The sequence below is a fragment of the Leptonychotes weddellii genome, chromosome 5 (genome assembly GCF_054177405.1).
Source record: "Leptonychotes weddellii isolate Sample4059 chromosome 5, ASM5417740v2, whole genome shotgun sequence".
NCBI classification, from domain to species: domain Eukaryota; kingdom Metazoa; phylum Chordata; class Mammalia; order Carnivora; family Phocidae; genus Leptonychotes; species Leptonychotes weddellii.
The window spans coordinates 40,642,959-40,658,897 of NC_138373.1; the positions used below are offsets into that span (position 1 = coordinate 40,642,959).

At 46.3% G+C, this 15,939-nt stretch overlaps 1 protein-coding gene across 4 annotated transcripts in view; it reads left to right on the forward strand.

The window, feature by feature from the left end:
• FBH1 (F-box DNA helicase 1) overlaps nt 1-11,760 on the forward strand; it is a 52,195-nt gene extending 40,435 nt beyond the window's left edge. For all 4 annotated transcript variants that reach the window (XM_081820531.1, XM_006734765.3, XM_031029685.2 and 1 more), the window contains 2 exons: nt 10,770-10,901; nt 11,263-11,760. In XM_081820531.1, the coding sequence (XP_081676657.1) occupies nt 10,770-10,901; nt 11,263-11,433 (303 nt within the window). In that variant the 3' untranslated portion in view covers nt 11,434-11,760. The remainder of the gene's footprint in view (nt 1-10,769; nt 10,902-11,262) is intronic.
• Nucleotides 11,761-15,939: the final 4,179 nt, after the last annotated feature.

The following is a 15,939-nucleotide window of genomic DNA, read 5'->3' on the forward strand; positions in this document are numbered from 1 at the left end:
GAGCCATTGGTTCCTGCTACCTAGAGTGAGAAACCACTTTGGTCTCTATAACCAAGAGTAGGTCAGGCAGCCTCCTTTTTCTCTGTCCCCCTTAGAAAATCTAGCTAATCCCCAGAAGGTTTTTTGTTCGTTTCTTTAAGCTTTGAGGAAGTGAAGAGAATCATTACGTTATTGAATAAAGTGTTGTGAAGTCACGCTCGTTGCTCACAGACAGCTTCTCGACCTCCCAGTGTCCGAGATTCTTAATCCAAGTGGCATAGGTTTATCCTCAGAACGGTGCCTAACACATCGTTGGTGCTCAGGAAGTGTTTGCCCGCTGGATGAAAGTGGCCCCCATCCTGGTCTGGGGCTGGGCCGGGCTGGATTCCACAGGCCCTGGATCAGACTGCCTCTCGGCTCACAGCTCAGTTCTCCCAGCCCGACACCTTGTGGGCAAGTCACTCATCACTCTGTGCTTCCGTGGCCTGACCTGGAAAGCTGACACAGGGTTGTACCTGCACCGAGAGGAGGGTGTTAGAGAAGGGTCTGGGTGGCCTGACGGGGTAACTGTATCGTGCATTGGAGAGTATGGGGGTCCTCTGAGGCGGTTTCTGGTCATCTAGATGTTCGACTCCAGGAGGGAGGTATTGGTGGGGGGAGAACTGGCATCTGAGAAAGAACATGGGGGTTGTGGCATGCATGCACTCATTCATTCGGCAGTACTCATGGCGAAGTTCTGTTGTCACGTGCCTCCTTGTCATGGAGCTTTGTATCTACAGATTGCAGGAGAGAGAGGGAGCCTCACTGTTGCTTGGTGGTCTAAGAACACAGGTTCTGGACCTAGACCCGGGTTGGAGCCCCACGTCTGCTGTGGTCTACCTCTGGGAGCTTTTGCATAAGTGACCTCATTTCTCAACTCTCATGCCCTCATCTGTGCGACAGGGATGAGGACAGGATTGCCCCCGGGAAGTCGTGGGTGAGGGCCCTACTGCTAGTGAGGACCCAGTGTGTTTAAAACCAAAGCGGCCTGGAAACATTTAAAGAAGGGATGCAGAGGTAGTGGTATCAGGGGCCTGTGGGTTCCTGAAGGCTGGGGGTTCAAATGAAGCTTTGGAGTGAGTTTTGTTTTTCTTCCTCTGGATAGTGTTTGCCACGGCTGCACGGGTCCCCCTGCCCACACTTGACAGTGTGATGTAAGCCCCTTGGCAGTTCCCTGGATGATGGTGTTTCCCAGCAGCTACTGTCCTCATACCCGTGGACGTAGTGGACCCCCAGGATGTCACGAAAGAGTGGAGGTGGCTTTATTGATTCACCTGTTCACTCTGTTGACAAACTAGATTTATAGAGCCAAGCACTGTAGTTAGCACTAAGGAGTAGAGGTAACAAGACAAGTAATATGCTCCATGATCTCGTGGAATTTACAGTCTAGGAGGGAGGCTGTTAGGCAGTTTTGGATCCACCAGCAAGATTTGGGGGAGTGGGAGAGTCTGCCACGTGCTGTTTAATCACGCCCTGGGCCAGATGGATAGTCATCTCATCCCACCGGGGCACTGTGCTCTCACTGTGTCCATGTAGGAAGACTTAGTTTTCCCATGATGTTTGGGATTTTAAAGGTCTGTTTTGTTTTTTTTGGCTTTTAGAAACTGTTAGACCGTGAAATGATTCATTTGCTCAGTGGGATCCCTCTGCATCTTAAAGATCTATTTATGGATGGGAGATAGAAGTTCTTCCTAAAGATTATATTCAGTGGCCAATAGGATTTAGAGCCTGGTGGAATTGGATAAACTGATTCTAAAATTCGTATGGAAGAACAATAGCCCAGGACTAGCCAATTTAAGGAAGAACATGGTGTGGGAACTCGTGGATGGATATTCAGACTGAGTGTAAAGAGATGCTAAGGAAAGCATAAGAGACAGATCGATGGGAGTTCCCAGAAAGTCCCATGGGTGTGTGGGAGCTTCACATGTAATAGCTAGGGATTACAGAGGGGTAGGGAAGGAATGTACTCGTCAGCCAACAGTGTTGAGGCAGTTCGCTTTCCATGTGGAAAAAGTCAAGTGAAATTCTTTATATCCTCATAATAAATTCCAGCTGGATTAAAGACGTAAATGTGGGCGTCTGGGTGGCTCAGTCGGTGAAGCGTCTGCCTTCAGCTCAGGTCATGATCCCAGGACGAGTCCCGCATTGGGCTCCCTGCTCAGTGGGGAGCCTGCTTCTCCCTCTGCCTCTGTCTGTCTCTCATGAATAAATAAAATCTTAAAAAATAAAGACCTAAATGTAAGAAAACAGTTTTAGAAATGTTATAAAAATACTTTAGGATGAGGAAGGTTTTCTTAATAACCTTGACATAAAATGGGAAGTCCTAAACAGTTATTTCTGATTACATCAAGTTGTAAATCTTCAGTGTGATAAAATAATAGCCAACATTTAGATAAGCTTTAAAGAACATCCTTTGAGATGCTTGTTTGCCAGCTGTGCGCTAGGCACTGTTCTGGGAGTGCGGCCGCGAGCAGACCCGAGCTCTGCCCTCCTGGAGCTGGTGTAACTGCGGAGGGCTGGCCAAGGTCATAAAGAACTGCGGATTTGTAAGAAACAGGCGACCTAGTAGTCATATAGGCAAGACACAGAGACGAGAAGTTCACAGTTAAAGGAACCCTCACAGTGAGTGAATAGATAAAAAAAAAAAACAAAAACCTGTGTCACAGTCTAGGAAATGCAAACTAAAATAATCACATTGGTAACAGTGAAAAGTTTGACCTTTTCAGGTATTGGCAAGAGTGATGAGAGGTGGGCATCGTCCTGGTACTGGTGGGAGAACGTGCGCCCCACTGCTCAGGAGTGTCGTTGGAGCAAGTCCCAGTTCTCAGGTCGGGGGCCTTCCAGGCACTAGAGTCTGACTCCTCACAGTGGATACTGTGCGTGTCCCTGAACCCAGGTTCATCTGCCGCATGTGCCGCAGAGACAGTGACTGACACATGAGGATGCAGCAAGGTAGGGTTTATTCAACAGGCAGCCTTGGGAGGAGAAGGGAAGAAAGGAGGTGAGAAGGAAGGGAGTCAGGAAGTTGAAAAGCACACGAAAAAGGTCCGGGTACAAGTCGCTGCTGCGTGTGGTCGTCCCACTAACCCTCTGGTTCTGGGTTTCAAGCCCACTGTCTTTTGGTCATTCCTCGTTCTTGAGGGAATTGGGACGATGACCCACCTACTTACTTCCTGCTGAAATGGGGCGGCGATTGGGGTTAGAGGAATGGAAACCTGCTCTTGTTTAGAAATACTCCTCAGGGGCGCCTGGGTGGCTCAGTCGGTTAAGCAGCTGCCTTCGTCTCAGGTCATGATCCCAGGGTCCTGGGATCGAGCCCTGCGTTGGGCTCCCTGCTCAGTGGACAGTCTGCTTCTCCCTCTCCCTCTGCCTGCCTCTCTGCCTACTTGTGCTCTCTCTCTATCTCTCTGTCAAATAAATAAATAAAATCTTAAAAAATATTAAAAAAAAAAAAAAAGAAGTACTCCTCAGTTCCAGGTTGAAACCCAACATTCTGCATTAGCAAGATTTTTGTACCTTGGTTATGCGTTCTTACGGTGTATGTGACTTCAGTTTATCTAGGGCCTTAGGGGAGGCTTGTTGTAACCGGGTAGCTTGTTGTATTTATCAACCGATTTCTTCAGACAAGCCCTCCTAAATAGTAGTTTCAGGTCGGTCAGAGGCTCGCTGCTGCAAGCGGGGTTGTTTTGGTGGTTGTCCTTGCTGCACAGGGTGTAGGGACCCTGTGGATCCTGTAATTCGAGTGCGATGGATCCCCAGCTTCCTTCCCTGTAGCTTCACTGAAGAAGGGGTGGTCAGCGGTACCTCGTGTGGCCCTACCGAGGCTGGCGTTGGTCCTATGGGTGCCTGCACCACCTGCCCAGGACTCAGGCGGCATAAGGGCACAGCTGTGGGGCACATCAGCCTGCTGGAAGCAAACATGGATCGAACATACTGGAGAGTGTCCAGCTCCCTAACGTGAGCCCTGTCAGGAATTCCTAAGTCATGACAGGTGTAGAAAGAATCTTCCAAATAACATAGCACAGGGGCTTAAAGCCCCTTCTAAGGGCCACTCTTCGTGGAAGCCGAGCACCCAGCAAGGCTTTAGTCCAGTTTAACAGGCAAACAGACCCTCAAAGACTCTTAATTCAGAACTAGAATCTAACACTCACGAAGGTGTGTTACTAGAACAGTTTTTCTAAAATCACTCTCATTTTCAATGATAACGAAACGAAGACTCATTTGTTTGTAAAATAAGTCCAGTTTTAACAAAGTTGACCTAATTGTTCACATAAGCATGGCAAGAATAGTGATTGGCTTTTTTTTTTTTTGGTTAAATTTGCTTTGTTGGAACTTATAAGGAATTTCAAATTGAACTTTTAACAGCCTCTTGAGGCTAAGAAGACAAGCTAAATACTTGCCATCAGACTTTGCCTGCAATACCTATAGATTTGGGTGAATTCCTCTCTTTGAGGTCCCCAAAATATCTTGAGGTTCCTGCACCTGCTGGGAGGTGACCTTCTTTAATCCCATGGTAAGGCTGCTGGGAACCCTGTAAGCAAGATACCAGACCGATTTTTCCAACAGTTTTCATTGGCTCCATAAAGTCATCCTTACTTCCTTAAAACTGTCTGGTCATATCTGACCAAATATGACATTCCTCTCAAAGCCTTGGTAACGTAACCATTGTTTCCAATTGCGTTCTGTCATAAGGAGACCAAATTCTTACTGAACTTAGCAAGTAAATACATTGCCATGAAAACAAGAATAGTCACGGAGAGTTTCTGATTTCTGGAGGGATCAGGTTGGGAGAAAAAGATAAGTGTTCCATATTTGTTTCCAAAAGAATATTTTACCAAATTTCTGTAAATCATAGCCTCAAATCTGGAAGAGCAAACAGAGAACCAGCAAGATTTTTTTTTTTTTAAGATTTCATTTATTTATTTAACAGAGAGAGAGAGCGAGAACAGGGGGAGTGGGAGAGGGAGAAGCAGGCTTCCCGCCGAGCAGGGAGCCCGATGCGTGACTCGATCCCAGGACCCCGGGATCATGACCTGAGCCACCCAGGCGCCCCGAACCAGCGAGATTTTAAGCAAGGATCTGTTGGAATGCAGTTTTCCCATTGGTTGAAAATCTTCATCAGGAATGAAGGACTCCCAGCTGTAGGAACGCTGCCCACAGGCCTCAGCTCTCAGGTCCCGTCCGGGATTGCCTTGACTGAAGACAGCTGCCTCGCCAAGGGCGTGCCCCCGACATGGTCACAAACCCTGACTTTTGCCCCAGTGTAGGTGCCCTGAAGCGTAATCCAACTTTTGGAACTCCTCAGAGAATGAGCTGAGGTATCTGTTGATCCTGAGTCACTGCGCAGCTTCAGTCTGATCTTGAGCTCTTTCACTCCCTTCCCTTTCCCAGGCGTCGATCACTCCCTGATAGACTATTTTCATACTGAGTCTTCATAGTCTTAGTCCTGACCATGCACAAAACCCCTTTCCAAAGAGACCCTCTCACAAACCACCTACAGCTTTACAGAATTGTTTCCCTTATTTCCAGTAAACTAAACACCTTAAATTAACTTTAATTCCAAGTATTTTCCAAGGTCACATGAACTTAAAAAACATTTGGGTTAGTTTCTATCTTTCTGAATTTTATTTTTTTAAAAGATTTTATTTGAGAGACAGCGTGAGAGAGAGTGAGATCACGAGCGGGGGGAGGGGTAGAGGGAGAAGCAGGCTCCCTGCTGAGCAGGGAGCCTGACCTGGGGGTTGATCTCAGGACCCTGGGATCATGACCTAAGCTGAAGGCAGACGCTTAACCGACTGAGCCACCCAGGCGCTCTATCTTTCTGAGTTTTAGAATGCCCAATTTTTACAAGTGCTTGCCTTTAAACAAACTAGAGCTCTTTCATAAATTACCTTTAGCAATACCATCCAGAGTTAGAGGGTCACCTGGGTGTTTCAGTCAGCTAAGCGTCTGCCTCTGGCTCAGGTCATGATCTCTGGGTCCTGGGATCCAGCCCCATGTGGGGTTCCGCACTCAGTGGGGGAGTCTGCTTCTCCCTCTCCCTCTGCCTCCCCCGCCCCAACTCATGCACGCTCATGCATGCTCGCGTGCTCACTCTCTCTCAGATAGATAAATAAAATCTTTAAAAAGGCAGAGGTAGAGAAAATCGTTCACATTTACAACATACATAGACACAGAAATACATGAACAAGATGCAAAATCTTAAAGGCCCAACTTCCAAATATCTCCCTTTTACAAAACCTAATTGCAAGATGGTATTATATAATTTATGGATTTGTTAGTTGGTCATTTTTCTCCAGAGTCTAATGAGTATTGTGGCCAAGCAGTGTTGCCAAAAGTGATTGCCCAGTTTTGGAGAATAGCCCAGAAGGCTGCATGTGGGGGAGTCAAAGTGTCATTTCCCATTTTCCAAGTAGAACATGGCTGGTTTTACTCAAAGATATCAGAAGCTACAGCAACAAACAAACCAAACGAAGCCTGGAGTAACTCTGTGAGCATTGGTTCCTCCCCAGAAGTCGGGGGTGCGGTGCTTCATGGACTGAACCAAACAGCTTCCTTGTTTCTAGTTCCTCCCTAAAAGTCAGAGCTCCACCAAATGAACCAGACTGCTTCCTCGCCAGGCTTTTCTTAAGAGGCTAAGAGGCAGCTGAACAGGAGGAAGAAATCTAAGAGCCAAACCCAAATGGAGGAAGAAACGAGCTCTTGTGCCATCAGATAGGAAGTACTCACCAAGAGACATCTGCCCAAATCAAACCCCAAAAGTGTTTCCTTAAATTAAGCCCGAAGGTTGACCGCACCCAGGCAGAATGGGGCCCCAGGGATGGACCCTAGGACAGAGAGCCCAGGCAACTGCTTGGACTCGTCACCAGATGTGCGGCTGGCTAGGGGCCACCGCCAACCAGCCCTCAGCAAAGAACGCCTGGCTGGCTGGCTCGCCAGATCTGAAGCCGAACCTGAGCTTGTCTGCGCAATGCGCAGCAAAGACGGAGACATCAAGTATGATCAAGTGTGCCGCAAGGAAAGAGTTTGCTGGGGGCAAGCCTCAGATTCACCTCCTGGAAGGAGAAGACTCAGAGAAATTTAAGGGCAAATGAAAAAAGCCTGGGTAAAGAGTTGCAGCTGTGTTTATGAGTCCCATTAACCCTTTGGCTGCCAGTGTCATACATGCTCTATGCTGTTTGTAGGGCGCTAGGAAGTCCTCCGCCCTTCTCAGGCTCTGACAGGCACATGGGGGAGTTTTCCAGAGGCCACGTGACGTGTTGTCACCACAGACTGAACGCAGAAGCAGTTGTCTTCCGTTAAGCCAGACATGAAAAAGATTTGCAAAAATGTAAAACAATGCTACTCTTCTCTAAGTTTTTTCTGGAAATACAGTTGTTTTTGATAAAAACATTAACATGTGATAGGTTTAATTGTTACTCTTAAGAAGAATAAGCATTTTAGTTCTAAGATTTGTGAGTTGTATTATTATATGTCAGGGGGTTGATCTGTTCTCATTGATCTTGGGAGGGGTCCTCTCTGCCTCTTGGACACGAATGCTTGTTTCCTTCCCCAGGTTAGGGAAGTTCTCAGCTACTTTTTGCTCAGATATATCTTCTAGGCCTCTCTCTCTCTCCACCCCCTCAGGGATCCCAATAATTCTGACATTGGAATGTTTCATGGCGTCTCTCTCAGTCTGATCTCTTGGGTTTTAAGCTGTTTTTCCCACGCCGCCTCAGTTTCCTTCTTTTCAATCATCTTATCTTCTAGATCACTAATTTGTTCTTCTGCCTTGTTTACCCTGGCAGTCAGAGTATCCAGTTTAGACTGCGTTTCATTCATACCATTTTTAAGTTTGGCCTGATCTCTTTTCTGCCCTTAGAGATTCTGTATTGTCGCTAATATTTTTCTCAAGCCTAGATATCAACTTCATAATTGCTACTCTGAAGTCTATTTCTGACATCTTGCTTATATCCATATCCATTAGGTCTGTGGCAGAGGCCATAGTCTCTGATTCTTTTCTTTGTTGGGGGTTTCTCCTCTTAGTCATTCTGTTGGGGGGTGGTTGAAGGAATGTACAGAGTCCAAAGTATTAACCATGACCCAAGCAAGATGCACCCGTTTTATAGGGAGAAGATCTTTGCAAATGACATTACAGATAAAGGGCTGGTATCCAAGATCTATAAAGAACTCAAACTCAGCACCCAAAAAACAAATAATCAAGTCAAAAAATGGGCAGAAGACATGAACAGACTCTTCTCCAAAGAAGACATACAAATGGCTAACAGACACATGAAAAAATGTTCAACAGCATTAGCCATCAAGGAAATCCAAATCAAAACCACATTGAGATACCACCTTACACCAGTTAGAATGGCAAAAATTAACAAGGCAGTAAACAACAAACGTTGGAGAGGATGTGGAGAAAGGGGAACCCTCTTACACTCTTGGTGGGAATGCAAGTTGGTACAGCCACTATTGAAAACAGTATGGAGGTTCCTTGATAAGTTAAAAATAGAGGTACCCTATGACCCAGCAATTGCACTGCTGGGTACTTACCCCAAAGATACAGATGTAGTGAAAAGAAGGGGCACATGCACCCCAATGTTCATAGCAGCAATGTCCGCAATAGCCAAACTGTGGAAAGAGCCGAGATGCCCTTCAACAGATGAATGGATAAAGAAGATGTGGTCCATATATACAATGGAATATTACTCAGCCATCAGAAAGGTTGAATACCCAACTTTTGCATCAACAAGGGTGGAGCTGGAGGGGGATTATGCTGAGTGAAATAAGTCAAGCAGAGAAAGACAATTATCATATGGTTTCACTCATATGTGGAACATAAGGAATAGTAGCATGGAGGACATTAGGGGAAGGATGGGAAAACTGAAGGGGGGAGATGAGAAGGGGAGACGAGCCATGAGAGACTGTGGACTCTGGGAAACAAACTGAAGGTTTCAGAGGGGAGGGGGGTGGGGGGATAGGGTAGCATGGTGAGGGGTATTGAGGGCACGTGTTACAATGAGCACTGGCTGTTACACGCAAATAATGAATCATGGATCACTACATCAAAAACTAATGATGTACTGTATGGTGACTAACATAACATAATAAAAAAATAATTTTAAAATTCCTTAGCCTAAATTTCTTATGTGGTAAATATTAACAGATAAGACTCACATAAAGAAACCTTCTTTGGAGCCTGTAATGTTGGAGCCTGTCATGTTTAGGAGTGTCAAGGGGTCTCAAGACCAAAGTGTTTGAGAACCGGTGCTTTGGAGCAATGCTTTTCCAAGTGTCGGTTGCAGTCCATTCATGATTTATGAAACTAATTTAGTGGGCTATGGTAAGTTTTTTAAAAAGCGAGGTAGAAATAAAATCTAAAAGAAGAAAGACTACATTGCACATAACGTTAAATACTGTTTTATGAAACTGTTATTTCAGCCTTTTATATATGCATGTACGTGTGTATAGAATTGTAACGCTAAGTGGATTTCTTGGTGTGGATCGTGCTCAGAAAGTTTGTAAACACAGAAACCCTTGCATGTGTGGGTGGGAAAGCATGTACAAGCATGTTCGTTGCTACACTGTGGGCAGTAATTTGGAAACCACCTGAGTATCCACTTGGAATGGCTGAATCAAATGCAAAAAGAGCGATGTGATTAAACCCTATGTAGCACTTCAATGAACTAGATAGGAAGCAGACTCAGAGTATAACATTCATGTAAATAAGTACCTGTAAGATGGTACCTAGCCTTCTGGGACATACATGTAAACTTAAAGCCCTTTTAGGATGGGTCAAAAAGGGTGCATGCCAAATTCACAACACTGGCTACCTCGGGGGAGGGGGTAGAGATGACAGGTAAAGGGGATTTCGGCAAAACCTGTCATTCTATTTTGAAAGGACTTCCTGGTTTCGTTGTCCCTCAGTCACTGGTGGGAACACGAGTGTTTATATATTTTCTGTTCTTTTCTGTAGCAGGCAGACAGATCCTGCAAGAGAGAAAGCCAAATCAATCCAAATACTGGATACAGGTTTTGCCGTTGTAATTCAGAAAACAGGAAATCGTAATTATTTAGTCAGCAGATATTTGTGGTTCTACCCGTCGGCCACATCTGTGTTAAACTCCAGAGCATAGCAGACCAGACCCTGGTCCCTGTCCCTACTGCTTTTCCAGTCTGGAAGGTCATTAACATTTGGTTTGGTGTTCCCTGCGTGCCGGGCCATCCGTACGCTTAGCTTGTATGAGTATCTCTTCTTCACAACAGTCAAGTGAACCAGGTACTGTGTTGTCTGCATCTTACGGATGAGGAGGCTGAGGCTTGAAGAGGCCAAGAATTTGCTCATTCGTACAGCCTCAGGCCTGGGAGGAGGCAACATGCTGGGTCGATGTGCGCCGATCTTTTAAGGCCCCTGTTTCAGCTCACTTGGCTTGAAAAGTCAATATACAAATAATTTTTAATGATTCTGGGACAGGTCAGCGTGAGATAAAAATCCAGAACCAGCCCTGAAATACCATTATTTCGTGTTTGCCCACGTGTTTGCCTTTTTTTTTTTTTTTAAACTGGCCATTTTGTCAAGATTCCAGCTGAACTGCTTTAAGCATCCTGTCTTGGACACGTTACCGGGCAGGGAAAACACACAAAAACCGAGGGCAGCTGAGGTAGTCAGTGCTTTTCTCCTGCGAGGACTCGGCCATGTCCGAAGAGCGTTTCCCACTCTGGTGTGGTGGAGACGTTGCTGTTACCCTCTTTCTCTCTGTCCCCAGGAGTACTTCCTCCAAGCAGAGCTGACCAGTAATGTCTTGAAGACCGGAGTGGTGCGCTGCTGCGTGGGACAGTGCAACAATTCCATCCCCGTGGACACCGTGCTCACCATGAAGAAGCTCCCCATCACTTACGTATGTGGTCTCGGCAGGTTGTGCTTTCTGTAGGATTTGATTAAGTCGTTTGCATCTTCTTATATGCGAGCGTGGTCTGGGAGACTGGGTTGGGGCCCGACGCTTACAGGACCACTGTTTCCCTGGAGGGCCCGGTTCGGTTTTCCTTGGCTCTTCACCCCTTGCCTTGATAAATTCTGGTTTCTGCCCCAAAGGAATTTGATAGAGTGGAGTCTACCCTAGATGGCTGTGCTGTGGGATATGTCACCTCAGAGGTTTGCCCACGTCGGAAAACATCAGAATAATAAGGCTTAGTCTCTTGGTGGAAAATCCCTGCTGTCTGATCGTCCCCCTGACCTCTTTTTCTTCCCCCTCCCTGCAGAGCAACAGGAAGGAAAACAAGGGTGGCTACCTCTGCCACTCCTGTGCGGAGCAGCGCGTCGGGCCCTTGGCCTTCTTGACGGCCTCCCCTGAGCAGGTGCACTCCATGGAACGCACCATTGAGAACATAGTGCTGCCCAGACACGAAGCCCTGCTCTTCCTTGTCTTCTGAAAGCCAAGAGGAGCTTTCTCCACGGTATAGAATGCCTTGTGTGGACTCGAGTTACTTGAAGAAAGCCAGTGTGGGGTAGGGTTCTCACTCAGCCGAGACTCTGAATTCACTCATAGAGCATTTTTTGAGGAATACGAAGCCAACGAGAGTTGGACCTGCCATTTCTCCATTCCCTGTAGGTAGCCAGTTCCCACTGCCCCTGCTCTATGCGCATCAGGCTGGGGGTGCGGGGGATGTTCTTTTGATAAAAAAACATTTTATGTATTTAAACTTTTATTACAAGGTTTCAATTAAACAGGCATTGTAGCACTGGCATACACTGCGTGACATTGGCCTCAGCCCTGTGGTTTTTGAACTTCCTCCAACTTTCTCTTTGTCCCACTCACTCTTTTCAACATCTGTGTCCCTGCTCACATGATGATCAAGCAGAGTATGAGACTTCATGTCTGGGCGATAATTGACAGATCAGAACACGAGAGGTTTTTGTGCCGTGGGGAGTCACACGTGTATGGCATGTAGCGTGTACCTTCGTCATGACACGGGGTTCACGGTTTGAACAGGGGAGCAACGTAATACACGAAAAGACAAACACAGAGTGACAACAGCCAGACTTCTTGTGTTTCCCCCCTGTAGAACGGAGGATCAGAGAAGTGGAGTTGTCTGGCCACTGTGGGGGCGGGGAGAGGGGTCTCGGGAGAGACGGGAGATTGGTACCTGGTTCACTGCCTGGGGATGCTGGGTGGATGTAATAAAGCAATTCTTACAGAAACCGATGACAAAACTCACATCGTCTAGATGTACATGGATCTGGTATTTTTACGTTTCTGCCATACAGCACTTCAGGGATGCAGATGACAGGTGGGGGAGTTGGCACGGCATTGCCCAAAGAGCTCACCACATCTAGTCTCTGAGCCCACCAAGCGGCGTCCAGGAGCGGGCCTCGTAGCTCCCGTTGTCACAGCCTCCCCTTAGCCTCCTCCATCAGCCTGGTGGAGCTTAGAATGCAGGCCGGTGAGTAAAGCAAGCGTGCTGTCGGATGGGGCCAGGGGTGCTCTAGAAGGGCGAATGCCAAGTTAATGTTTGCGTATCGAGGAGCGTTCCCAGAGCGGGACCTGAAGGCAGACGTGGGAGACTTTAATGGCCACGGGATGGGGCTGTTTCATCCGCTCTGCCAGGATTCCTGGCCTCGCCTTAATTAATGCTTAATGGATGACTCAGAATAAAAGAGCAAGTGAAAGGGATTTGAATTTGGGTTGGTCATAATTTCCATTGTCCTTCAAAAGAGGGATTTGGGGGAGGGGTAGTAAGCAAGGGTTCATTCACGTGTTTTCTGGAAATCAAATTGTGCCAACCAGAGGGAAAGCCACGTATTTGTTGGAGAAGTCATCAACTCACCGAGCCGTCACGGAGCACGTGTGGTGTGGCAGGGGCGGTGTACGTGGGCGTATGGACTCACAGTGTGGTCCCCGGCTCCCGGAGATTTGGAACCACAAATGTGATTGTAGTTGGAGGTGAACCGGGAGCGGGGGGAGGGCCGCAGGGGTGCTGGGGGACGGACGGGCATCCTTATCCACAGGGGAGGTCGGAGGGTGTCCCGATGGGAGTGATGCTGGAGTTGCATTTCCCAACAGGACAGGCAGTTAGCTGGCTGTTCAAGGTGGAAGAATTTTCTAGGAGGAAGGACAAAAAGGACGTGTGTGGTAATGGTAGTGCCAGAGCAAAATGTCAGGACTAGCATTTTGGTACGCGTTTTAAAAAATAACAGAATCTAGGAGTATTAATACTAGTATTTAATTTTTTAAGTGTTAAGAGTTTTATTTTGTTTTGTTTTTGAGAGGGAGAGTGCGTGAGCGTTGGGGGGGAGCGGGCAGAGGGAAAGGGAGAGAGAATCTGAAGCAGACTCCCTGCCGAGCGTGGGCCCCAGTTAAGGGGCTCGATCTCACAACCTTGAGATCATGACCTGGGCCAAAATGAAGAGTTAGACACGGAAGCGACTGTGCCGCCCAGGTGCCTCTCAATTGTTAAGAATTTTTTAAAAATTAGTGAAACTAAATATTTGGTGTGTAAGAAAAATAATTTGTACATAGCAGCAAAAATAGAAATTAAAAAAATAAGTGTTAAATTCTGTTGTCATTTTAATAGGAGTGATTAGATGAGAAAAATAAATGCATTACTCAAAAATGTAAACACTGCATGAAAATGAAAATCCACTAAATCTTTTTAAAAGTAGAGTCTTTAAGATAAGAGGCTTTCATGATTTTATTTAGTTGGGAATGTTTTTTTGTGCAGGATTTTCTGTATTCTTTTTTTTTTTTTAAACCCACAATAATGGGGAAAATAAGGAAAATAGTTACAAGCTAGTTCCGAATATTTTTCTTTGGCTCATTAATTTTTTATTAATTTCTCTTATTTGATGCTCAGAGGAGATCTGTTGGAGTTCTTTAAGAATCTTCAATCTATTGATAGCCAGCTCTAGTTCTTCGTTTCAAAGAAAGCATTTCTGATTTGTCTCCACCTTCTCTGATTTTATCGTGTGTGTACAGATTCTGATGCAGCTGCCCATATAGACATGAATGCTGTTATGTGTGAAGGTACTTGAAATAAAATAAGAATTGTTCTTGCAACATCAGTGTTAAAATATCACAGTGTATCCTAGACCATGCGTTAGTTTGTTCCTTCACGTAATTATCCTCAAGACGTCGATCAGATTTTAGATTTTTAAGAATATAATGAGGTGATGGTATTGGGGCAACCGACAATATTTGTTGATAGATATTTTAAAATATGGCAGCTTACCAGCCGCTGAAAGTGCAGCCACCGGGGGTGTGAGGCTGTGGGACACTCTGGCCTAGAGAAGAGAGGTCTGTGTGGCTGGAGTCTAGTGCACGCACGGTAGTAGCAGGCTCGCAGGGGCCAGGCCGGCCATCCAGGGACGTGAACAGCAGGCCAGTGAGTCTGAGTGTGATTTGGAAAGATTCTGAGGAATCATTGTAAATTTTAAGACCTCAGATTGCCTTTTTTAGGAAGAGCACGCCAGTTGTAGATTGGAGGATGTTTTACAAAGGTCAGGCAAATTAACTGTTACAGTCCCAGCACAGGGGATGTGTTGCTGGACTAGGGGAACGGAAATGGACGGTGAGGAGTGCTGCTGACTAGATGAGTGGTTCTCAAAGTGTGGTCCCCATCTGAGCAGCGCCAACATCACCTGGGAACTTGTTAGAAATACAGATTCTCAGTCTGGGTCACAAACTGTGATGTTGAGGCCCAGCTGTTGGTATTTAACAAGCCCCACAAGTGATGCTTTTGCACACTAAATTGTGAGAATTCTTGTTCTTGATGTTAAGAAGGTAGAACCAGTAGGACCTTGAGAGAGCTGAGATGAGGATGGACTGTGGCAGGGTCTCAGCGGGACTTCCGGTCATCTGGCTTGTCGGCCGCAGGATCTGAGTGGGGCTTCCGGTTGTCTGGCTTTTTGCAGGGTAGATGAGGGCACCCTCCACTGAGGCAGAACGTGGGAAATTTAATAGGTTTGTGAACACAATGATGACTTCGGTTTTTGGCATGTTGAATTTGGGGTGCTTCTGAGAATTCCAAGTAGGTTTGTCCAGGAGGTGGTTGGGGAAACGGATCTACACTTCAACAGATTGCTTTGGGCTGGAAATAGAGATTTTAGGGTTGTGAGTATGTAAGTGGCAGTTAAGGTAGTTCAGTTTAAGGGTCTTGTGCTTATTCCAGCAGAATAATGAGAATGAAAAGAGCACAGGTGTAAGAAGCCCCAGGAACACCAGGCCTGGGGTAAAGAAAGGAAGAGGATTTGGTGAAGGGAGTGATAACTGATTCCAGGAGATAGAGTTGCTACTGAGGAAGAGATGAGGAGCTTAAACAGAAGTGGCCGTCCGCACCTAAGTCAAGTGAAGGTGGAAAGGTGTTTGTCTAACTGACACTCCGAAGTCCATGGTGGCATTAGCATGGACAGTTTCAGTGAGGCTAGAAGCCAGTGAGCAGTCGGATGTGGGTGGGGACTCCGGGTGATTTGGTGGACTAAACATGTCTTCTGAAACCATACTAAGTGGCAATAAAAGGATTTTTCTTTAAAGGCATAAACCTACAAGGGCAAAGAAAACAAAAAGGAGGTAATAGTCATAAAATTTTGGAAGTTGGAAAGCAGATGAGTGAGTGGTAACTGACTTAGCTCATTGAGTAAACTGAGTCCTAAGCCCAAGAACTCTCAAAAGATATGGGGATTGATGGCACTAGGTTCTTCTAGAAGGAGGGTGTAAAGGTGGAGCAAAAACCAGGAAGATTGGTAGAAAAGTTTATTTAAAAGTTTATTTAGGGGTGCCTTGGTGGCTCAGGTGGTTAAGCATCTGCCTTCGGCTCAGGTCATGATCTCAGGATTCTGGGATCGAGCCCCACATCGGGGTCCCTGCTCAGCGGGGAGTCTGCTTCTCCCTCTCCCGCTTCCCCTCCCTCCTGCTTGTGCACTCCCTCTCTCTCAAATAATAA